At 38.5% G+C, this 27,641-nt stretch overlaps 1 protein-coding gene across 3 annotated transcripts in view; it reads left to right on the plus strand.

Annotated features, from left to right (window-relative positions):
- Positions 1-27,641, plus strand: part of otud7a (OTU deubiquitinase 7A) — a 192,211-nt gene that overhangs the window by 132,457 nt on the left and 32,113 nt on the right. For all 3 annotated transcript variants that reach the window (XM_087312550.1, XM_087312552.1, XM_087312551.1), the window contains 7 exons: positions 3,314-3,471; positions 6,604-6,734; positions 21,144-21,329; positions 22,968-23,186; positions 25,478-25,579; positions 25,709-25,836; positions 26,200-26,312. In XM_087312550.1, coding sequence (XP_087168676.1) covers positions 6,650-6,734; positions 21,144-21,329; positions 22,968-23,186; positions 25,478-25,579; positions 25,709-25,836; positions 26,200-26,312 — 833 coding nt within the window. In that variant the 5' untranslated portion in view covers positions 3,314-3,471; positions 6,604-6,649. The remainder of the gene's footprint in view (positions 1-3,313; positions 3,472-6,603; positions 6,735-21,143; positions 21,330-22,967; positions 23,187-25,477; positions 25,580-25,708; positions 25,837-26,199; positions 26,313-27,641) is intronic.

A 27,641-nucleotide genomic window follows, 5' to 3' on the forward strand; every position in this document is an offset into this window, starting at 1 on the left:
TTTACCATACAAATATTGTTAAAAGTATGAAAAAATACAGTGTATATTCCTTAAAACTTATTGCTTTAAAGGACTAATATTGACCTTAAAATGGTTTTAAAAAAATTCAATACTGCTTTTACTCTTGTCGAAATAAAACAAATAAGACTTTCTCCAGAAGAAAAAATATTATAGGAAATACTCTTAAAATTTCCTTGCTCTGTTAGACATAATTTGGGAAATATTTGAAAAAGAAAAAAAAATTCTAAGGAGGGCGAATAATTCTGACTTTAACTCTACTTAAAACCCTTAAACTGTCACCATCCCGCTTACATTTACATCAGTCTTTAGCAATTGAATCATAAACTAATCATGACAAACTATATATTATTTGAAAGCTTAATGTCTACAGTATTTTCCATTTCTGGTGCCTTGTGTTTGATAGATATGTCTGGGCTTATTACTTTGTTAGTATTAATTTGTAACAAGGATGCTCATCAGAGTCGTAAAAAATTACTTTGCTACAGCAATCAACGTGCTTAGATTTTTTTAGACTCAAATACCACCAAATTACTTAATGTCATGTTTACCATACAAATATTGTAACTGTTTACATCAGTCTTTTGCAATTAAATCCTAATCTAATCATGACAAACTATAAATCGAATGTACAACTGCACTAAATGAAGGAAAATTAATAATCAAAACATAGGGAGTGCAGTTGTATGTTCGCTAATGGAAACTGGATGGTCATCTGGTGGTCATGTTTGGTATTGCAGCAAAACTATAATCCTAATGAAGTTCTTTTTTTTAACATTTCAGCTTCAAATTTGGAATATAATGTGGTCAGATATTTATCCCATGATGCAAAGCAAGAAAATTCCTGAATGGTTGTGAAGCCTCATCATAATCATAATAAATAGCAGATATAGTACGTCTGAATTCCCTTCCTACTACTCACATTCATACTATATAGAACGTACTTTTCTAACCGTTGTGTAGTAAATTCTCCATCTGTCGCTCTCCTCTTCTGCAGTCCAGTGCTGTGAAATGAGACTCAGCCCTTTTATAAAAGGCTTGTCAGAGATTGCGAGTTGGTTTTTTTCTTTAAGCTGCATGAAATGACAGGAGGAGAGCGAACGCATGGCTGTGAATTATGGATTGTGAGTCTCGCGTCTCGAGGTTACAGCAACTCTTGATGTAAAAACTGCTGCCGTGGGAAACTCTTGAACCTGCTGAGGCATCAAATATAACGTGTATTGTGCATGCATATTATATCTGTACAGGCAGATTCACGTTCTCTGTCGGATGACCTCATCACTGACTTTAAACACAAACACGAGTCCCTCATAAAACAAATACCATCGTTTCTGTAGAAATATATGTTAGTTGTGCAATTACATTGGCAAAACAATGAATTCAAATTCATAAATGAATGTGGCATTTTCAGCTGGTTTATTTTTTATTGGCTTATAATTTGTGGTTTTATTGTCCAATTTATAAGAATATAACTGTACAGTTATATATAACTGTAATCTTAATAATTAACAAGTATCTCAGGATTTAATTCTGGTAAAATATGAACTCATTAAAGTTATATACATGAGCTATAACACATGAGTGCGATATGGCTGTATTTTGGCTCTGGTGGAAGGTGGAGACCACAGGCCGAGTACCTTAGTGTCCCATCAGTGCTGATATACACCCATATCGCGCTGCTAGAAGTGTGATATTGCATTTATACAACAGTTTGATGGCATAATCATGTATATAAAAAAGAAAATCTAACACAGACAGTCTCAAAAATCCTTTTGTAAGAGGAACTACTTTCTTCCACCATTCATTCATTCATTGCCAAGTCACCAACATCACTTTAGAGCAGGGGTGTCCAAACTGTCTGCTTTCCCTCAGATTTTAGCTCCAACTTGCCTCAACACACCTGCAAGGATGTTTCTAGAAAGCCTAGTAAGAGCTTGATTAGCTAGCCCAGGTGTGTCTGATTGGGGTTGGATATAATCTTTGCAGGACACCAGCCCTTCCAGGACAGAGTTTGGACATGCTTGCTTTAGAGTTAGTTTTTGAATGATTCTCTAGCGTAATGTCTAAAGTGATGACTAAACAGCTGATTTTGCTCATATCTTATTATAAGTCTGAACAGCATGAAATGCCATCAGTCTACAGAGATTTCTCAGTATTTCCCTGTTGCAATCGGGAGATCACAATAATTAACCCCCAAAAAAGCCATTACAAAGCAAACACTTGCAGATTAATACAGTATAAATACAGCACTACAACATATAAAAGAGAGAGAACGACTAAGAATGTCACTTACCTCTTTTATAATGATTTGTTCAGCTATAGTTTTACATTTTTGCAGAGTTTTTCCTCCCCTAAACGCTTATCATGCAGTCTGTCGCCATCTTGTGGCGGAACGTCAACCCTCTTTGCTCTTCTCAGTGACAGGCCGACGTGCTGAATCTTCGAAATTATAAATATTTAAATTAGGCACTGTTCTTATAAATAAATTGCATATTTGCAATCTAACCATTAAGAGCTGCAATATTTGTCGAACTGTAGTGAGTTTATTGATCTGCTGTCTCTCTATTTGGGCGGAGTAATACACAAGAGTTAGGAGGCTGTACGAGTGCTGATATTCAGCCAATCAGATTCAAGAAACAGACAGAACTGTCGTACAAATTGTAAACTTTTGCGTATATAAATTGTTTTGATGTTGTTATATTTTGTTTAAATATTGTTATTATTGTTATTATTAATCTATTAAGTTACAGAATACAAATAACAATGCAATGTCTGTTTTTGTATACGGTGTGCAGTTGTATGTCATGTAATGGTAACAAATGCTCAATATAGTACATCCGAATTCTATTCATACAACTCGCATTCATTCATAGAGCGTACGTTTTTTTAACGGTTGTGTAGTAAATTTAAAATATGTAGTACCTACTCGAGTAGTAGGTGATTTCCAATGCAGCCTTGATTATGCACACTGTAGAGAGATACAAGACTCTGCAAAGATGAGGTGGATGGAGTATATATAGCGTGGTGAGTGTAATCTGCGTAAAATGATTCAGATTGATGTCAGCTGTGGTGTGCAAATCATAATGGGAAATGTAGTCCGGGATATGCAATCGTGACACTGAGTGCCGTGGCAGTCTTTCAACATGATTTCAATTGTCATTTTTTTAAAGGTGTTGCATTTATGTTAAAAATAACAGCCACAGCTTTAGTTTGAAGAGTTTCAGTGGATGGTAAAATTGTGGCTGAAGTCAGACTTTACTGTGTTCACTCATCATTCTCTCTCTGTCTCTCATAGGTCTGTGCTTGAGCCCGAGTCTTCCTCCACTCTCAGTGATGGACTAAACCAGAACAGTGTGTGTGTGTGTGTGTGTGTGAGTGTGAGTGTGTATGTGTGTGTGTCAGGAGCATGACTGTGAGGCGGTTGCTGCTCAACTCCCATTGAGAACACAAAAAGTAAGGAAACCTTCAGTCTTCATTTATACACATGCTATAAATTGAATTCGGTATCACTTTATTTTGATGGTCACTTTGGGACATTTAATTGACTAAATTACCTCACAACTACATGTGAGGCAGTGGCGCAGTAGGTAGGGCTGTCGCCTCACAGCAAGAAGGTCGCTGGTTCGAAACTCTGCTCAGTTGGCGTTTCTGTGTGGAGTTTGCATGTTCTCCCTGCCTTCGCGTGGGTTTCCTCCGGGTGCTCCGGTTTCCAAAGACATGCGGTACAGGTGAATTGGGTAGGCTAAACTGTCTGTAGTGTATGAGTGTGTGTGTGAATGTGTGGATGTTTCCCAGAGATGGGTTGCAGCTGGAAGGGCATCCGCTGCGTAAAAACTTGCTGGATAAGTTGGCGGTTCATTCCGCTGTGGCGACCCCGGATTAATAAAGGGACTAAGCCGAAAAGAAAATGAATTCAATGCAATTCAGCTTTATTTGTATAGCGCTTTTACAATGTAGATTGTGTCAAAGCAGCTTCATATAAATGGTCATAGTAACTGGATCAGGGTAGTTCAGTTTTTAGTGTTTAAGTTCAGTTCAGTTTAGCTCAGTTCAGTGTGCTTTGAAATCATTACTGAGAGTCCAAACACTGAAGAGCAAATTCATCGATGAGTAGCTTTTCAGATCCTGAACCATGCAAGCCAGTGGCGACAGCGGAGAGGGAAAAAAAAAACTTCACCAATAGGAGAGTGAAGAAAAAAAACCTTGAGAGAACCAGACTCAGTTCGGCATGACCATTTTAATTTCTCCGCTGGCCAAAAGTCTTGTGCAGAGCTGCAGTCTCAGGCTGGAAGCTGGCCTCAGTGAAGGCTCGTCTGTCCCTGGAGCGTCACTGGAATCAGTCTCATGTTCTCCACTTCCCATGACCATCAGCGCAGCAGCAGCTCAGGATACGGCCTGGTCCCGGATATGGACACCTTGGGATCATCTCGTCGCTGGTCTAGGATCCAATCACTGACTCCGCATAATCTGAGGACCTCGGGATGAGTATCCCCAGGTGGAAATGGAGAATAAAGAGAATCATTAGCGTATGAATGAATGAACATCACAACTACTTTCAAATATCAGTTTACACTAACCCTAACCTAATGATCTACTCCTACCCTAATGCCCTAATGAGAATTAGTTGCCATATAGTTGCAATGTAACTTATAATCAACTAAATGTGTTAAAGGGAACACCAAATGAAAGTCATACCGCAAATTCGAAATGGAATTCTAACATTTAGATTTTTATCAGAATGTGCAGGTTTTAAATGTTGTTTGTATGTGTTTCAGTCACATCTAATAATGTAATGTGAAATAATTAAAAATCAAGACATGATCATATTTTATTTTGGTCAAATAAGTTTAATCTAGAGGCCTTTGCCTGTCATATAAGCCTCTTCTGATACCAATTGATCAACTAGAAGTCAAGGTATTATCTGTTGTTCATAAAACTTGGATCAGCGACAAGGCTTTTTTCAGGTAGTGTACTATGAACACACATACAAGTCGTGTTAACTTAAATCAGAGATTTACGAATTGGGGAATATACTCTACAGGTTACTATTAATAATCAGGAATAAACATAGTATTCAGATGACTTTTTTGTTCAATTCCTTCCCTTGATGCATCATTAAGCGTGCCTTGCGTCTGTCTTTTTCACTTGTTAGTGGGAAGTGAATTGTGTCTTTGCTGTGGGCCGCGTCAAATTCCTCTCATTTCTATGTCGTGAGTGTGTGTGTGTGTGTGTGTGTGTGTGTGTGTAAGCGACTGGCCGTCGTTTTGAGCCTCTGACACAGTCCTCTAAACAGTCCTCTGTTATTGCTGCTGGCTGTAGGTGTTTCTGTCCAGCGGGTACAGCAGGGTTCGCTCTGATCTCGCCCAGCATCAAAACAAAGACACATTTGACAAACAGGCCTTGAGCAGAATGTCACAGCCAACGTGACCCAGCGCACAAATCCCACATACTGTCATCACCGTGCGGAAACATCACCAGCCTGACCACTGCGACTCTCACACCACACTGCCATCAAAACACCCAACAGGTTATTCAGTTCCAGCGTTATGGACGTGACATCTGCAGTGAAAACTCAAAACAGAGACACAGAGAGTGGATTTGTTAACATTATATTGAAACTTCTGTTTATATTTTACAAGACTACTAACCACAGAGTTACGGGATCAGAAAAATATCCAACCCAAGCTTATTCTGAGAACGTAGCCCCGCAGACGTTTCTGGAGACCGCGATTTACGTGACCGGAGGTACGGATGGCCTCGTTTGTTTTTTTTTGAGCGAACGTTATGGGGCGGTGTGACGCTGCTCCTCTTCTTCTCGCTCTCTCGCCGGCTGCGACGGCTCACTCACCTCCGTGTGGAGGGCTTTCCTACAGCAACCAGTTTGTCCGCTTAGCTCGCAACGTTATGTCGGCGTAGTGGTGGTCCGGAGCAGGAGGAGCCGGCCGCGGCGAAGAACGGGTTTGAGTCCGGGGAATAGCGGTTCCAGAAATCAGGTAAGATGAAAAACAGAATCCGAAAAATAAACGCAAACGAGTTTGTGACGGGGCAAGTATGCGGCGAAATCCGAAAACGCGGTCAAAATCGGACGAGGGCTTTTGCTTTTCTTCTGGACGGCTTTTGTCAACCGTCACTTGGGTTTAGGGAAGGAGGAGGAGGAGGGTGGCCGGGCCAATCGGCTGGCCGCCCAGTCGATCGTTCAGTCTGTCAGTCGGACAGACGGTCGCTCGACAGCGGCCTCCGGCGGCTTTTCGATTGTAACAGCACGGGCGCGAATGGCACGCGCTCCTGAAAGGCGTTTGAGACGCGAAAAAGCGCGGATTCGCGAAAACAAAAACTGCACAAATATATATAAACTTTCTCAAACATATGCATGTGTGTATTATGTGTACTTTATAAATATACAGAGCACATACTGTATATATGATGTATATACAACACTTTATTTTGAATGTGATTAATATTTGTCGAGCGCCAGCTTTGGGTATTCTGTAATTAAACCATATTAGTGATTGTATTACTCATCAGAACTGATCTTCTGTACCGACTGCTCTCATCTGATGTGTGTGTGTGTGTTGTTTTGTGCAGATGCGAGTGTGAAGCTGCAGGTCAGGCAGCACAGCCACATGATCCCATGACTCTGGACATGGACGCGGTCCTGTCAGACTTTGTTCGGTCCACAGGGGCAGAACCGGGTCTGGCACGAGACCTGCTGGAAGGTAAGAGAGACCCCATCGGGACTTTGTTTCTGAATGTTAAAGTCCAGGTCAAATGATTTTTTAGGAAATAATGAAGCGCACTGACACATCATTTATAACAGTTGTAGAGAATTAAGCTCATACAATTATTAACATTCATAATTAATAATAACAGGTTATTATTTTACTAGAAACGTTAAATTGTAGACAAACTTTATGGTGTCTTGAGAGCCTTGTTTGGGTGTTCTGAATAGTTCTGAGCTTACGTGTTGCTAGGTGGTTGTTGCGGTGTTCTGAGTGGTTGCTGCTAAGGTGTTGCTAACGTGTTTTGACTGGTTGCTAAGGCATTGCTAGGCAGTTGCTAAGTTGTTGCTAGGCAGTTGGTAGGGTGTTCCAGGTAGTTGCTAGGTGGTTGCAAGTTGTTGCTATGTGATTGCTAGTGTGTTCTGAGTAGTTGCTAAGGCATTGCTAGGGTGTTTTATGTGGTTGCTAAGATGTTGCTAGGTGGTTTCTAGGGTATTCTGAGTGGTTGCTAAAGTGTCGCTTGATGGTTGTTAAGATGTTGCTAGGCGGTTGCTAGGGTTTTCTGGGTGACTGCTAAGGCATTGCTAGGTTGTTGCTAGGCCATCGAATGTGTTGCTAGGTGGTTGCTAGACCATTGCCAAGGTGTTGCTAGGTGGCTGCTAAGATGTTGCTAGGTGGTTGGTTTTGCTTGGTGGTTGCTAAGGTGTTGTGATTGGTTGCTTGCTAGTTTCTAAGGTGTTGCTAGGCAGTTGGTAAGGTGTTGCTATGTGATTGCTAAGGCTATGCTAGGTGGTTGCTATGCCATCTAAGGTGTTGCTAGGTGGTTGCTAGGGTGTTCTGAGTGGTTGCTAGGTGGTTGCTAAGTTGTTGCTAGGTGGTTGCTAGGCCATTGCTGAGGCCTTGCTAGGTGGTTGCTAGGCCATTGCTAAGGTGTTGCTTGGTGGTTGCTGAGGTTTTGCCAGGTGGTTGCTAAGGTGTTCTGATTGGTTGCCTGCTAGTTTCTAAGGTGTTTCTAGGCAGTTGGTAAGGTGTTGCTATGTGATTGCTAAGGCTATACTAGGTGATTGCTAGGCCATCCAAGGTGTTGCTAGGTGATTGCTGTGGTTTTCTGAGTGGTTACTAAGACGGGTTACTAAGGTGTTCTGAGTGGTTACTACGACAGGTTACTAAGGTTGCTAAGACATTGCTAGGAGGTTGCTAGGCCATTGCTAAGGCGTTGTTGGGTGGTTGCTATGCAATTGCTGAGGCATTGCTAGGTGGCTGCTAGGCCATTGCTAAGGTGTTGCTTGACAGTGGTAAGGTGTTGCTATGTGATTGCTAAGGTGTTGCTAGGCGGTTGCTAAGGTGTTCTAGGTCATTGCTAAGATGTTGCAAGGTAGTTGCTAAGGTGATCTGATTTGTTGCTAGGTGGTTGCTAGGAGGCTGCTAAGGGTGTTCTGAGTGGTTGCTAATGTGTTGCTTGGTGGTTACCAAGGTGTTGCTAGGTGATTGCTAAGGTGTTCTAGGTCGTTGCTTAGGTGTTACTAGGTTGGTGTTAGGGGAGCCTACAATTTATTTGTCTATTAATCCAAAGATCAATTAATTTTCTGGTCAGGAATAACAGTTTAATCTTACAACATTAACGGATTAGTACAACGTCTTGCTTAATCTTTGAGTTCAAGTAACTTGTTCTGTGTGTAAAAACAAGCGATTCGCGTGGGCTCAAACGTTCAATGATGGTTCTGTAACAAAAAGGTACAGACAACACATCTATTTCCTTCATTCGTTACACAGTACATACTAATCATAAGAAGGGTAAATTTGCAGACTGTAATACCTGCTAGTGTACGTTTCATCAATTTGATTTAATCCATTTTCTTTATTCTGTGCACGTTTAGCTGCTATTGTCTGCTCAAACTGGCTAAATTGCTGAGCTCGACTACAGTGTTTCCCAACCCTGTTCCTAAAGACACACCAACAGTTCACATTTTCAACTTCTCCCTAACATAAGAAGATTCTCATAAAATCTGAAGTGAACGGGTCAGATAAGGAGGACATCCGAAATATGCACTGTTGGTGTGCCTCCAGGAACAGCGCTGGGAAATACTGCTCTACAATATTCCCCATTGCTCCGATCTCTTGGGTTTGGTTTGTGTGGCGTCTGTGTTGGCTTTCTTGCTGTCCCATGTGTGCTTACATCGAGTTTACGGCTCATTCGAGCGCAAAATGCCCCGTCAAACCTGCAGCGTCCCGAGCCGGAGTTTCGTTCATTCAGCTGGCTCGCTCGGCTTTAATGTGTGGATGTTGGTGTGGGTTTAGCGGGGGCAGATTTAGGGCCGCTGTGAAGGTTTTATGAGCGCCGTCCCTCAGGAGAGCTTTGTGTCCTTTGAGTGGAGCTCATTGAGGAGTGAAGGGCCACACAAGAGCCGTCTGTCCTGAAGAGACACACGGAGACCTGCAGGAAGAAAGATTACAGCGGGAGAGAAAGGACGAATGATAATGATGCATTGAGCAGAATGAAGGATGCGGCTGTTTTCCGGACTTATCTGGAAAACCTCACAGCATTACCGGAGCTACAGTTGAAGAACTATTTGCCTCCTTTTTTTCTTTTTCCAAATATTTCCCAAGTGATGTTTAACAGATTCAGGAATTTTTCACAGTATTTCCTACAATATTATTTCTTCTGGAGAAAGTCTGATTTGTTTTTTCACTAATTTCTCCTGGATAGCGAGATAAGGAGACGCTCTGACATTCCTGCTCCCTGTCAAGGACACCTGTTGGACTCTACAGGCTTATACACACACACACACATACACAGCTACAGATAGGCAATCACTACTGATCCATTTTTTCTTTTTTTTTTTGCCTCCCTCTCCTGAAATGTATCTTACTTCCTTTTTCTAAATCCTACTTCCTGTGACCTGTCTTCCCCTGAAAATGTTAATGTTTGTGTACGGTCGGGGGAAGCATGCGTCCTCTCCATCATCAGAACACTGGATTAGAGAGGTTCTACATTGCATCTATCTTGAGAAACTGAGACATTGTTTTAAAGGATCACTGAACTCCTTTAACAAAACATGGAGTTCCATACTGTCTGTCATTGAGAACCTTAACATTTCAGGACCTGCTGACTAGAATTTGGAAAGGGAGAAAGAGAGACTTTTAGTGTTTACTTTACATTTTCTTCTTCTGTATTTACCCATATATTTATTTTTTTTATTTATAATTAATTAATTAATTAATTATGAATGAAGGAAGGAAGAAAAATAAATATAAATAAATAAATAAATAAATATATTAATTAATTAATTAATTTATTTATTTATTTATTTATTTTTTTCCTTCCTTCCTTCCTTCCTTCCTTCCTTCCTTCATTCATTCATTTATTTATTTATTCATTTATTTGTTCATTAATTTTTTTTTTCAGTTGGTTTATTATTCATTTATCTTTCTTGATTCATCTTTGCGTACTTATTGAAGCCCTCGGAAAATGGGGAGGGGTAGGAGATAGGAGGGATGGTGTATAGAAGGGGGATTTCATGTCATCTCTTTGCTGATAGGACTTCTATTTTTCACATACATTTATTAGTTTGTATATTATTTTGAAAAAATTCAATAAAAATATTAAAAATAAAAAAATTTGTCTATCGGTTGAGGAATTTCACTTTTATACCAATTAATAGGTTATTTTGATTGCCTTTAATGCAAAATAACTGAACACAAACAGAGGAGGCTGAGAAAAACGCTCATTTAAGAAGAAATTTTCAGACGGCACTGAGAAGAGGTTTTTGCATCTGAACTCGCCTTGTATACGTGTATATATATTTATACATGATGCAAGCACTCCTTTATATGCATTTCCTTAGATGAAGCAGTTTGCCGTTTAGCCTGATCCAGCATTTATTCTCCATAAATCACGTCATCAGAGTAAATGTACTGAAGCAGCTGTTTCAGATGTGGCATAAGCATTTCTACTATCTCCATGCTAATGTGCATTTACAGCTCCCTCGGAGGACTCTGTGTTAATAAGATGGCCGTAAAGGGCTTTTTGCAAAGATATTTCTTAGAAAAATGATCCAGAACCGGCACCTCTGTCTATAACAAAACCAGAGGACTGCACTCAGATCAGTGCTTTGAGTAAAATCTCTAACGCCGAGGCTTGTTGTTGGGAATTATCTGATTGGTTAATGCAGTTTTAATAGCTCCACCGCTGACATTTCACTCCAGCCAAAACAATCCCGCCGCTAACAAGCCGTAGTTCTGGATGAAAAGGCTCTGAAAGGCCTTCGGTGGTCTCAAATAAATGCCCCCTGCTGCATTCAAGCACAACAGACTTTACATCCAATACAGCTTGCGAGAGCCTCCAGTATGGAGCCAGATCCGTCTCAAATATAATACATTTACAAAATAAAATTTATACACAGTTCACGTACAAAATTTTACTCATACATTCAAAACACAGTTCATAAATACACAAATCTACCTAGTAAATTCAAAACACAACTCGTAAATACACAAATCCAATTAATAAATTCCAAACACAACTCGTAAAGGCACAAATCCAATTTGTAAATTCAAAACACAAGTCATAAATGTGCAAATCCAATTCCTAAGTTCCAAACACAATTTGGAAATTCGCAAATCCAATTCATAAATTTAAAACACAATATGTACATAGACAAAACAATTCGTAAATACATAAAACACAATTCGTAAATACATAAAACACAATACGTACATACACAACACAATTCGTAAGTACACAAAACACAATACGTACATACACAAAACACAATTCGTAAATACACAAAACACAATTCTTAAATACACAAAACAAAATTCGTAAATACACATCACAATTCCTAAACTCAAAACACAATTCGTAAATATACAAAACACAATTTATAAATACACAAAACACAACTTGTAAATTCGAAACACAATTCATAAATACACAAAACACGATTCGTAAATACACAAAACACGATTTGTAATACACAACACAATTCGTAAATTCAAAACACAATTCGTAAATACACAAAACACAATGTGAAATTCAAAACACAATTCGTAAATACACAAAACACGATTCGTAAATACACAACACACAATTCTTAAATTCAAATCACAATTACTAAACTCAAAACACAATTCGTAAATATACAAAACACAATTCATAAATACACAAAACACAACTTGTAAATTCAAAACACAATTCGTAAATACACAACACGATTCGTAAATTCAAAACACAATTTGTAATACACAAAACACAATTCGTAAATACGCAAAACACAATGTGAAATTCAAAACACAATTCGTAAATACACAACACAATTCGTAAATACACAAAACACGATTCGTAAATACACAACACAATTCATAAATACACAAAACACAATTCGTAAATACACAACACAATGTAAAATTCAAAACACAATTCGTAAATACACAACACAATTCGTAAATACACAACACACAATTCTTAAATTCAAATCACAATTACTAAACTCAAAACACAATTCATAAATATACAAAACACAATTCATAAATACACCAAACACAACTTGTAAATTCAAAACACAATTCGTAAATACACAACACGATTCGTAAATTCAAAACACAATTTGTAATACACAAAACACGATTCGTAAATTCAAAACACAATTCGTAAATACGCAAAACACAATGTGAAATTCAAAACACAATTCGTAAATACGCAAAACACAATGTGAAATTCAAAACACAATTCGTAAATACACAACACAATTCGTAAATACAAAAAAACACAATTCGGAAATACACAAAATACGATTCGTAAATACACAACACAACTCATAAATACACAAAACACAGTTCGTAAATACACAACACAATTCGTAAATACACAACACACAATTCTTAAATTCAAATCACAATTACTAAACTCAAAACACAACTCGTAAATATACAAAACAGAATTCATAAATACACAAAACACAACTTGTAAATTCAAAACACAATTCGTGAATACACAAAACACAATTCGTAAATTCAAAACAATTTGTAATACACAAAACACGATTCGTAAATTCAAAACACAATTTGTAAATACGCAAAACACAATGTGAAATTCAAAACACAATTCGTAAATACACACCACAATTCGTAAATACAAAAAAACACAATTCGGAAATACACAAAACACGATTCGTAAATACACAACACAATTCATAAATACACAAAACACAATTTGTAATACACAAAACACAATTCGTAAATACACAACACAATTCGTAAATACGCAAAACACAATGTGAAATTCAAAACACAATTCGTAAATACGCAAAACACAATGTGAAATTCAAAACACAATTCGTAAATACACAACACAATTCGTAAATACAAAAAAACACAATTCGGAAATACACAAAATACGATTCGTAAATACACAACACAACTCATAAATACACAAAACACAATTCGTAAATACACAACACAATGTGAAATTCAAAACACAATTCGTAAATACACAAAACACGATTCGTAAATACACAACACACAATTCTTAAATTCAAATCACAATTACTAAACTCAAAACACAATTCGTAAATATACAAAACAGAATTCATAAATACACAACACAACTTGTAAATTCAAAACACAATTCGTAAATACACAAAACACGATTCGTAAATTCAAAACACAATTTGTAAATACGCAAAACACAATGTGAAATTCAAAACACAATTCGTAAATACACACCACAATTCGTAAATACAAAAAAACACAATTCGGAAATACACAAAACACGATTCGTAAATACACAACACAATTCATAAATACACAAAACACAATTTGTAATACACAAAACACAATTCGTAAATACACAACACAATTCGTGAATACACAACACAATTCATAAATACACAAATCCAATTCGTAAATAGACAAAACACAATTTGTGAATTCATAAATCCACGCATCCAGTTTATTTGTGGAAATATTATTTTTTATTTTTTTATTTCATATTTTTTATTTTTTTATTTCATATTTTTAATATTTATTTAATTGTCTCTTGAATTTATGAATTGTTTTTTGTAAACGTGAACTGTGTCGTGTTTGTATGAGTTGTATTTTTGCAGATGTATTATTTTTTAGACTGATCTGACTCCATACTCCAGCCGCAGGTTTCTGGCTTAATAGGTCTGGAAATAAAATGCTGATTTTCTCCCTGCGTGCGCTTATGTAATCCATTGTATCCTCCAAAGCTTACAAATGCAAGGCTCAGCTGCTTCCCGGAAACCAGAAAGCAGGAACGTTATCATGCTCCGCACATGCGCTGACAATTTATAGTATATAGTAGTGTTATTGGAACCATACTATAGTGAACTACTTGAATTGATCTGTGATTCTAAATTTGCTATGGCAACACAACAGCTATAGTAATATAAACAAATACAATTATATCGTACTACACTGCACCTCAGTTTACTGTAGTTAAAACTAAAGTATACTACAGTACGTATTACAGTTTATCAATTCAATATTGTTAATAATACAGTATGCTGAAGCATTCATTACAAAGAGTTGAAAATACTAACATGTACTACACTTTACTGTTGTATGGATCAAAACACTTGAGTATTTACTATAGTATTTTTTTATGTGGGGAGGGATGAGCATCTGGTTTAGCATTTGTGCACACTTGCAGGAGAATATATTGAGAATACAGTGGTCTGCCAGTTGTGTTTAGCATCCAGCGTCACACACACACACACACACACACTCTCAGGAGCTCACACAGCGTCACACACACTCTCTGCAGCTCACACAGGGCTGCACACTCTGTCATATTTATGTAACATGCACTTAATAGCCTCTGTATTTGCGATGTTGTGCTGCTTTTGTACATTCGCAGTTTGTGTGTGTGTGTGTGTGTGTAATATGCTTAATAAATTGCATTGTTAAGAAAAAAAGAGTGTAATATACACATTTCTTGCTTTGCCATCCACTCTGCATACTGTTATGAAATATAAAGAAAACAGAAACAAAAAATGTACATAAATAAAAATAAGGTCGTATAAATGGAACACAATTCGTAAATACAGAACACAAAATTCATAAATACACAAAACACAATTCATAAATACACAAAACACAATTCATAAATACACAAAACACAATTCGTAAATACACAAAACACAATTCATAGATACACAACACAGTTCGTAAATACAGAAAACACAGTTCGTAAATACAAAAAACACAATTCATAAAAACACAAAACACAATTCGTAAATACACAAAACACAATTCATAAATACACAACACAATTCATAAAAAGACAAAACAATTTGTAAATACAGAAAACACAATTTGTAAATAGAAAAAACACAATTTGTAAATACAGAAAACACAATTCGTAAATACAGAAAACACAATTCGTAAATACACAACACCATTCGTAAATACTGAAAACAATTCGTAAATACAGAAAACACAATTCGTAAATACAGAAAACACAATTCGTAAATACAGAAAACACAATTCGTAAATACAGAAAACACAATTCGTAAATACAGAAAACACAATTCGTAAATACACAACACAATTCGTAAATACAGAAAACACAATTCGTAAATACACAACACAATTCGTAGATACATAACACAATTCGTAAATACAGAAAACACAATTCATAAAAACACAAAACACAATTCGTAAATAAACAAAACACAATTTATAAATACACAACACAATTCATTAAAAGACAAAATACAATTCGTAAATACAGAAAACACAATTCGTAAATACAGAAAACACAATTCGTAAATACACAACACCATTCGTAATTACAGAAAACAATTCGTAAATACACAAAACACAATTCGTAAATACACAACACCATTCGTAAATACAGAAAACAATTCGTAAATATACAACACAATTCGTAAATACACAACACCATTCGTAAATACAGAAAACAATTCATAAATACACAACGCAATTCGTAAATACAGAAAACACAATTCGCAAATACACAAAACACAATTCGTAAATACACAACACCATTCGTAAATACAGAAAACAATTCGTAAATACACAACACCATTCATAAATACAGAAAACAATTCGTAAATACACAACACAATTCGTAAATACACAAAACACAATTCATAAATATACAACACAATTCGTAAATGCAGAAAACACAATTGGTAAATACACAAAACACAATTCGTAAATGCACAAAACACAATTATTAAATACACAACACAATTCGTAAATACAAAACTACTTTGTATTTATATATATATATATTTTATTTATATATAAATAAAAATAAGGTTGCAAATACAGAATTTTGTATTTCTTTTTAATCCTTACGGAATTTATTTATTTTTTATTAAATTTTTTTTTTATTTATTTATTTTTTTGGTAAAATTAAGAGGCGACATGGTAGCTCAGTGGTCACTGTCGCCTCACAGCAAGAAAATTGCTGGTTTGAGTCCCGGCTGGGTCAGTAGTTCTCCCCATGTTGGCGTGAGTTTTCTCGGGTGCTCCGGTTTCCCCCACAGTCCAAACACATGCGCTATAGGGGAATTTGATGAATTAAATTAGCTGTAGTTTTATTAGCTGTAATGGAACATATACATTGATTCTCTTCTCCTCTCGTGTTTTACTCGCACTAAACTAGTAGTTGTAGGGGCGTGGCTTAGCATGTTTTGACCAATCAGCCAAACTCGGATTTCATATTACATATACAGTGGTGTGAAAAAGTATTTGCCCCCTTACTGATTTTTTATTATTTTTTTTTTTGCATTTTATTTTAGTCTGACAAAGTGAAGTAGACCAAAAGATCCTCAATCTAAACATTATTCCGGGATACAAAGAAATGTAAAAACAAATGAGAAAGAACATGATTGAGATCTACAACACCAGCAAGTCCAATTGTGAATGCCTGAAGAAAAACAAAAGACTTTTGGAGTGGCCTAGACAAAGTCCTGACCTGAATCCAATTGAGATGCTGACCTTAAAAAGGCAGCTCATGTTCAATCCCTCCAATATGGCTGAATGACAACAATTCTGCAATAACGAGTAGGTCAAAATTCCTTGAAAGCACTGAAACAGACTCATTGTAAATGAATAGGCAAGTCATTATAACAGTGGTTTGTTCTGTAGACAATCAAGACAATGTATTGCTTTAGGGGGCTAAAAATATTGATCCAAAATTTTTTTTTTTTTTAACTTAAACTGCTTTTATTCTAGCTGAAATAAAACAAATAAGACTTTCTCCAGAAGAAAATGTGTAGGAAATGCTGTGAAAAATTCCTTGCTCCGTTAAATGTATTAAGTATAATAATGTTAATGCATGTTAGCATATCCCTTCACTCTTTCTCCGTCACAAGATATGGTGCTCTTTGAGAACTAAACTGATCTCTTCGCCTTCCGAACCTCGAATAAACTGCTCTGAGATCTGAGAGGGCTCTACCAGGAGGCTCAGATGAACCCCGGCGGTGTGTTCTGGCGGGATTGACTGATAGATGATGGCAGGGGAAGGATGTGTCCCGGGCTGTCAGTGCCGCTCATCATTAACACCTCATCCCACCTGACTGTTGTTGCTCCTCCGCCGAGTCCCTGAGGATCCACCGTCGCAGATGCTGTTGTGGAAAAACGAGCAGGAGAAAAAGCCTCCAGTTTCACCCTTTGTGTGATTGGAGACGTTCTGGGAAAAATGACTCGGCTGACATTGGCAGACATTTTGGTTTTTGCCTTGTCCTCCATTCAGAAAGTCGCTGTTGTGATTAGGGGATGCCTTGTAAAAATTCAGTCAGAATTGCTTAAGGGGGCTAATAATATTGACCTTAAAATAGTTTTAAAAAATGTATAACTGCTTTCATTCTAGCCCAAATAAAACAAATGAGACTTTCTCCAGAAGAAAAAATATTATCAGACATACTGTGAAGATTTCCTGAATCTGTTTAACATCATTTGGGAAATATTTGAAAAAGTAAAGAAAATTCCCAGGAGGGCGAATAATTTAGACTTCAACTGTGCAGTGTTTTTTTGTTATTAGGCATATTAAGGTAAACATATTTGCAGCTCAGGTCAACATCATGCTAAAAGCTTCAATAATTAATCGCAACGAGAACATTTGATACCATCGTAAGCCTACATTTAGCACTCAAAACAATAAATGTGGAGGCTTTAATATTGGGCCAGCAGAATGCATTGCATGGTGTGCAATTGTGAAGACTGTTTGTTCCCTTCGCGTCACATTGGTCACTTTATTAAAGTCTCTCCAACATGGATAAATTGAAGCTGCTGATTAATAGGGAACGAAAAGGTTAATTAGTGAAGGAACGTCTTTCAGAGGAACCGTGATTGTCTGCATTCATTAGCACAGACACGGAAGACTCTGGGTTAGAGTAGTTCAGATCGGTTCTTCACTTGCTTTGAGAAAAAGGAGAAACTAGGGGTCCGTTCTTCGTACCTCGCTTAAATGATCTAAGATGATTTGGCAGATCCTGGATCTTTTAATCTTGATAACTGATCTCTCGCTAATTTGGTTCTTCAAACAAGTTCGCGAATCAGATTAGAATGTCTGGGTAAACTGATCTGAGATCGCTGCGTGTGTTGTGAAGGACAGATCTATCAATCCTCGAAATCATGATCGGCAATGCAGCGATTGGCTGACGGCACAGCAGCGCAATGACATCATCTGATTAATATTCATTTATCCATGTGAGCAAAATTACATCAAATGAGCAGCAAACGGTTTGTTAAATATGACACGCAATAACCTTCCACATTTGTTGTGAGCTGCAGGCTTTACACTTTCATGTGTCGAGAGTATTCATCACGTATTTCAATGCAAATCAGTGTATTTAGTTCTACATTAAGAAAAGATTTTCTTTATTATAGTAGTTGTTTTTTTAATCGCTGTATGGAATAACTGGATGTTTACAAAATCATTTTGATATTGGTAAAGGCGTCTGCAACTTTTGTGAAGCATCAAATCACTATTAACTATCAAAACATGTTTATGACTGCATAAATGAATTATTGCTTTTAAAGTCACATATTGTGCATTTCTATTATCATGCACAATTTTTTCTAAAGCGATCTAAAAAGTTCATATCAATAAGTTTTCTCTTTGCACCACCAGGTGGTACTTTCATTTCAGGGGTGCAGATTGCAAGTTTTATATATATATATATATATATATATATATATATATATATATATATATATATATATATATATATATATATATATATATATATATATATATATATATATATATAGTTACTATTTTCCCAAGTGTGTATAACAACTACTGTAAGAAAATCATTTGGAACATGCTTTGATTATTTTCTTTGCATTAACTGAGCCGATCTAATCCTGTTTATATGAATTGAGCCTGCTACCGAGCAGGTTTGATCTAGCAGAACTGTTGCTATGACAACAACTCTCGGATCAGCTTTGAAGAACGAAACGATCCTGGATCGTGTCAAATCGTCAACATCCAAATCCAGCTAATTGTGTAATCCACGTATGAAGAACGGACCCTAGGAAGGGAAGTTTGTTGTTTAGTGTGTTAAGTATCTCAACTTACATCAATCAAACTGACTAAAAATATTAAGCTAAACTTTATATAACTAAAAAAGTTTTGTTGAAGCCGGATTAACTTACTAAAATAAATTAAAGCAACAAAGTTTCAAATAATCTTGATTTCTTGTTTCTTGTTTTTGGTGAGTCTGTGTGAATTGTAGCCTCAGTTTCCTGTTCTTAGCTGACAGGAGCGGCACCCGGTGTGGTCTTCTGCTGCTGTAGCCCATCCGCCTCAAGGTTGGACGTGTTGTGTGTTCAGAGATGGTCTTCTGCAGACCTCGGTTGTAACAAGTGCTTATTTGAGTTACTGTTGCCTTTCTATCAGCTGGAACCAGTCTGGCCATTCTCCTCTGGCATCAACAAGGCATGTGCACCCACAGAACTGCCGCTCACTGAGAATGGTCTGAGAAACAAGAAATATCCAGTAAACCCTAGAGATGGTTGTGCGTGAAAATCCTAGTAGATCAGCAGTTTCTGAAATACTCAGACCAACCAGTCTGGCACCAACAACCATGCCATGTTCAGTGACTTAAATCCCCTTTCTTCCCCATTCTGATGCTCGCTTTAAACTGCAGCAGATCATCTTGACCTGAGGGAAACCTGCATAATGTTTTACAGTAACAGTCAAAGAGAGCCGTATATATGTGGTGTAATCAGGACATAAGCAATTCCAGCGTGTGCTTGTGTGTAAACACAGGAGAACAGGAACAGGTGTGTGTGGTGCATGACAGTATTCGTAGTCCATAAAATGGCGGATTTGTAGTCTGTTAGTGATCTGCATGTTTACCAGCGATATGCCAGGATTAGATCGCTAGCAATTGTGACTGTGTGTGTGTGTGTGTGTGTGTGTGTGTGTGTGTGTGTGTGTGTGTGTGTGTGTGTGTGTGTGTGTGTACATTGTACACGATTTCAAATTTGCTGTCCTTGAGGAACATTTGGTTTCCATAATATAGGCAAAACCTAAAACACAAACACACATACACATTTACACAAACACACATCATCACACACATACTTAAACATATACACACAGAGACACACACAGACATACACAAACCCATACACATACATACACAAACACACACAAACAAAAACACACATACATACACTCACACAAAAGCACTCACGAACACACACATATAAACAAAAACATACACATACACACAAACATACACAAACACATTCACACACAAGTGCATACAAACCCATACACATACACAAAGAAAAACACACACACACACACACACACACACACACACACTTAGACCAGCCTGTTCTTTGGTCCCTGCAAGGCTTTGAGTTACAGAGATAAGAAGATGGAGGACATGGAGGCAGCTGTGTGTGTGTGTGTGCGCATGTGTGTGTGTCTCAAGGTGTCTGTCTATTGGCATTAGAGTGTTCTGCTTCTCCGTCTTTCCTCCAGTTCTCTTCACCTTGTATTTTCTCTCCGTCTGTAGACAGAATGAAAAGACAGCGTGTCAGTACTGTGTGTGTTTTCTTCAGTATTCTTCAGAGCAGGGCTTTGTCCGTCTGTATTGTAAAGCGGATCTCCATGTTTGGGGTTTGATACACACCTTAAGGACGTAGAACAAGTAGAAGAATTGGGACGCAGCACATATTTAAATGCAAAGATGCATTCTGTGTAAACAGACCCCTAACGCTGAACTGTGTGTGTGTGTGTGTGTGTGTGTGTGTGTGTGTGTGTGTGTGTGTGTGTGTGTGTGTGTGTGTGTGTGTGTGTGTGTGTGTGTGTGTGTGTGTGTGTGTGTGTGTGTGTGTGTGTGTGTGTGTGTGTGTGTGTGTGTGTGCGCGTGCGTTCGTGCGTTTCAGGTAAAAACTGGGACCTGAGCGCGGCTCTGAACGACTATGAGCAGCTCCGGCAGGTTCACACTGCCAACCTGCCGCACGTCTTCAATGAGGGCCGATACTACAAGCAGACGGAGCGCAGCAGCAGCAGCAGCACACCACAGCACAGCAGCCGGCCAGAGCAGAAACAGCCAGAGGACAACACACAGGGTGAGAGCGGGCACACACAAACACATGTATATACACATACATACACGTATACACACGCATACACACATACATACATACACAAGCATACACACACACATAAACAAAGAAACACACACAGATATACACAAAACTCATACATGCACACATATGGTTACAAACAAATGCATACACACACAGATAAACAAAAACATACACACATGCACGCATACATACACACATACACACATACATACACACATACACACAGATGCACACAAAAAACACATTAACTAACACATAAACACAAACAAACATACACACACAAAAACACATTCACATATACACTTACACACATACACAAAAAACACACACATTCACAAAACACAACACACAGACATACACAAACTCATAAACATATACACAAACACACACAAACAAAAACACAGACATACACACGTATACAAAACACACACACATACAGAAACAGAAACGCATTCACACACATTCACACACAGACACACACACACACACAAAACAAAACAAACACATACACAAACAAACACACACATTCACAAAAACTCAACTCACAAAGACACACACAAACATACAAAATACACACTGAAATACACACTCACAGACATAACAAACACATTCACACACACAATCTCACACACACTCACAAACAAAAACACATACATACACATACACACACACATTCACAAAAACACAACACACACAAACCCATGCACACACCATACACATACATACAGATATAAAACACACACACTCACATACAGACACATGCAAAGACATAAACATACACACCTACACACACACATAAAAACACACACAGACATACACAAACACACACCATATACAAATACACACACATTCAGACAAATGCACAGACTACATACACACCTAAACATACACACACACAAAACACACACATATACAAATACACACACACACATACACAAACCTGTACACAAACCTATACACGTACACACACATATACATAAACACACACAAACAAATACACACTTACACATGTTTAAAAACACACACATACACACACACATTCACAAAAAGACAACACACACAGACATACACAAACCCACACACATATACACAAACACATACACATACATACAGAAACACACACAAATACACACTCACACATGTTTAAAAACACACACATACACACACACACATTCACAAAAACACTACACACAGACATACACAAACACCTTCAAACACATTGACTAACACATACACACACCCACACACACACACACACAAACACACACACATATACAACAAAAACACAGAGACATACACACACACATTCACAAAAAGAAAACACACACAGACATACACAAACCCACACACATATACACAAACACATACACATACATACAAAATACACAGGCAAAAAAGAAAAAAACACACACAAACACACACACAAATACACAAACACATACACATACATACAAAATACACACAGGCAAAAAAGAAAAAAACACACACAAACACACACACACAAATACACAAACAAATACAGTGTGAGAGCAGGGGTTATTCAGAAATAGATCATGCACATGTATTGATATGATGTCTGCTCAGTTTTGATCCCCCTTCTCCTCCATCTCTCCGCAGAGAAGCGTCTGTCCCGGGGCATCTCTCACGCCAGCTCTGCCATCATGTCTCTGGCGCGGCTGCAGGTTTCGGGAGACTGCGCCAGAGAGCAGTTTCCCCTGGAGATGCCCATCTACACCTTCCAGCTGCCCGACCTGAGCGTCTACAGCGAAGACTTCCGCAGCTTCATCGAGCGCGACCTGATTGAGCAGTCCACCATGATGGCTCTGGAGCAGGCCGGTGAGATCATCATCATCATCATCATCATCATCAGTGCTGCTGGATTGCGTAACACTCGCTAGATTGGGCACAGAATGAAACTAATCCCTCATCACGGATCAACAGCCAGACTGAGAGTAGCAATGAGCACACAGATGAACTTACAGTACAACTCACGCTAACACACACACGTTCAGGAGTTTGGTATGATCGTTCACCCAAATATAACATTCTGCATTTATTTACTATTCCGTTTTTTATGGTGGCTGAGAGATCTTAACACACTGTAAATAAAACACAGTATTATATATATATATGAGCAATATCACACGAGTAGCAGTGCGATATGGCTGTATATCGGCACTGGTGGGAGGCGTGCGCTGGCACGAGGCCGCAGGCCAAGTGCCTTAGTGCCCCCAACCAGTGCGGATATACAGCCATATCGCACTGCTACGAGTTTAAATTGCGTTTATACAACAGTTTGACGGCATAATTGTGTATATCAAAACAAAATCAAACATGGAGAGTCTCAAAAACCCTTTTTTATGAGGAACTACTTTCTTCCGCCTTGGATTCAAATCATAAGCTGACAGTTAAACAGCTGTTAAAACAGTTAAAAGCATCTTTTAAACTTTAGGGGCTCTATTTTGACGGTCCATGCGCAGAGCACAAAACGCAGGGCGCAAATGCTTTCAGGACGTGTCAGGACGCATTTTTGCTAATTTAAGGACGGGAAATCTGCTTTGCGCCGCGGCGCATGGTCTAAAAGGGTTGAGTTTATTTTCTTAATGAGTTATAGGTGTGTTTTAAGAATAAACCAATTAGAGTCTCATCTCCCATTCCCTTTAAGAGTCAGCTGCGTCGCGCCAAGAGCGCATTCGCTATTTACAGGACGCAAAGTAAGTCTAAGTGGAAAAAATGAGCAATTCACAAGCAAACAGTTAACAGAAAACTGTTAAACAGAGCATCTACTGCGTGAGAATGAGAGATAATGGATCTACTTTCACTTTCGCTCTTGGATAGGGAAACCTTTACGCACAGACATTGATTAGCCTATAAATAAATAATTTTGTTTGTTAAGCGCAAATATTCGTTTCAAAACTATTTCTAAATTCAGTTCTTATTTCCAGCAAACGAATAAATGAACAATAGTAATGAAGTGTGCTCAAAAACCTGAGTTATATCCTAAAACACATGTTGTGCCCCATATGGTCTAAAACCTGACAGGTGGGCAAATCTAAGCTTGTTTTTAATAAAACAAATATAAATATGGATATAATAAATAATACTGCTAATAATAATAACATTATACAAAAGCAAATTGTTATGAATGAACTGAAAAAGCCTCCCGAGATGAAGAAGACATAAAAGCAGTGATTTTTCATATTTATGTAGGCTAGAAAATAATATGTTTTGTAATATTTTAATCCTTTATATTTATATCCTATATCTATTCTTATTATATCCTATATGTATCCTTAATATTTAATTTATTCATATGTAAAGATATTTGCCTGTTGCTCTCTTGTGCGTATTAATCAGTGTGTAAGCGAGGTGCAACTCTGCGCCGGAGTTTAGACCGGGTTAGTTTTGGTCTAATGAAAAATCTATTTTAGTTTCTCAAAATAGCAACGCACCAGTGGTCCGCCTCAGAACGCCTTCCTTTTTAGACCAGAACGCCTATGGGCGCACATATGAGGGCTAATGCATTTGCTAATTAAACAGCGTAGCACAACACCTCAAAACCACTCTTGCGCCAAGCTGAAACTACCAAAAGACTATTGCGCCACGCCTTGCGCCACACTGCGCCGGGTGTATGATAGGGCCCTAGATCTGTAGTGTCTGCTCTCTGCTGGCTGTATGTGGGCGGAGTAATACACAAAGGGTAAAGAGGCTGTAGGAGTTCTAATATTGCAGAATATCGCACGGCTATCAGCCAATCAGATTTGAGAACTTGACAGAACTGTTGTATAAATATGTATAAATATATATATATAACTTAACTCTAGTTCATCATATCCGAATACAATTTCTCCAGCCACATCCAGAACTGATTACTGCCACACTTCTGTTCATAATTAGGAAATCACTAAGGACTTATCTGACAGTGAAGTAGACCAAAAGATCCTCAGAAGCTAGACATCATGCCAAAAAAACAGGTATAAAACGTAGTTTAGCCAGCATAATATCAGAGGAGGTTTGAGGTTTGTGTGTTAGGGAGGTCTAACAAACAAAACCTTTATTCTGAAGTTAATAGAAAATGTAGGATTTTGGTTCATGAAAGCTAATAGCAACGAGCAATCTGTCTGTAGGTCGTCTGAACTGGTGGTCCACCATGTGCACCAGCTGTAAGAAGCTTCTACCGTTGGCCACGACAGGAGATGGGAACTGCCTTCTGCACGCCGCTTCTTTAGGTGAGACTTCCCGTGAACATGAGCATCAGCACTGAAGAGTCGGGTTCTGATTTCATCTGGTGCTCCTTTAAATAGCAGCGCAGGCTCTGTCGTGGGACTCATGAGGTGTCGTGTGTCTGTGTTTTCCAGGAATGTGGGGCTTTCATGACCGGGATCTGGTGCTGAGGAAGAGTCTCTACGCCATGATGAAGAGCGGAGCGGAGAGAGAGGCTCTGAAGAGGAGGTGGAGGTGGCAGCAGACTCAGCAGAACAAAGAGGTTCAGTCTTAAACCTTACTGCAGCGTTGATGCACGTTTACTCGTTAAAGTCAGCATGACCCGGAAGCTGCGACTAAAACGTATTAGTAATTAGTGGTTATCTCTCGAGATCTACCTGAGCTCAGACTCCCCTCTCTCCTAACTAAACAGGAGGGAGCCCTGGGCTCGAGGATCTTCTGAGCTTAGGGCTCTCACGGGACAGCATGCCAAACACACATTCACCTTATCAAGCATCAGCTTAGTGTGAACTCTTGATTGTGCTGTGATGCAGAGGAAATGGAGCATTTCTGAATAACAGGTCATGTTGTGGTGTTTGTTGTAAATCATGCATGTGTGTGTGCTTGTATCTGTGTGTGTGTGCAGTCAGGTCTGGTGTACACGGAGGAGGAATGGGAGAGAGAGTGGAACGAGCTGCTAAAACTGGCCTCCAGCGAGCCCCGCACACACTTCAGCAAGAACGGCAACTCCAGCGGAGGGTAACACACATATATGCACACAGAAGCACACACACACAAACATATACACGCACACAAGCACAAAGTAGCACACACACTCATGCACAAGTGGGCACACACACGCAAGCATAAAATCTTATACACACACACACTCATGCACAAATGCACACACACGCAAACACACAATCTTACACATACACACACATACACAAGTGCACACACACAAACGCACACACAACACAGACCAACACATGCACACTTACACACAAATACACTTATGCACACACACACACACACACATACATAATCATGTACATACTTATGCACAAGCACACACATCCACAAACACACACACAAATGCACGCACGCACAAAGTAGCACACACACTCATGCACAAGTGGGCACACACACGCAAGCACAAAATCTTATACACACACACTCATGCACAAATGCACACACACGCGAACACACAATCTACACACACACACACACACGCAAACACACAATCTTACACATACACAAGTGCACACACACAAACTCACACACAACACAGACACATGCACACTTACACACACATACACTTATGCACACACACATACACACACACACATGCAAACACACAAACGCACGCACATATACACACACACACACACAATCATGCACACACACATACATACTTATGCACAGGCACACACATCCACAAACACACACACAAACGCACGCACGCACGCACGCACACTCACACACGCATACACACATGCACTCATCCACACACAAACACACACATGCACACACACACTAATGCGCACATATACGCACACACAATTATGCACACACACATGCACAAACCCGCACACACACATACATACAAACACACAATCATACACACACACACACACACATACTATTCACATATACATACACTTATTCATGCACAAACTAACGCACACATGCTCAAACACACACACACACACAGACATACACTCAAGCATACACAAACACACACACACTCATGCACACACATACGCGCGCACACACACACACACACACACACCTACATGAACACATTGTTATGTCAGACTCAGCTGTGTTTCCGTCGCCGCCCACTATAGAGATGTTCCGACTCTCGACAAACATTTCCTCTCATGCAAATCCTACAGCGTTCACATCAAACACACACACACAATCACATCTCTGCCTCCTACAAGCATCTGAACACACACTCCTCTCAGCCACAGCAGTGGAAGAAAGACAAAAAAACAATATCAAAGGGCCTCAACACATTATAATAATCCCGGATGTGGGATATGATAAATAATAAAGTGTGACCCCTAATAGCACAAATGCTGT

This window comes from Danio rerio, chromosome 25, assembly GCF_052040795.2.
Source record: "Danio rerio strain M-AB ecotype USA chromosome 25, GRCz13ab, whole genome shotgun sequence".
Classification (NCBI taxonomy): Eukaryota; Metazoa; Chordata; class Actinopteri; order Cypriniformes; family Danionidae; genus Danio; species Danio rerio.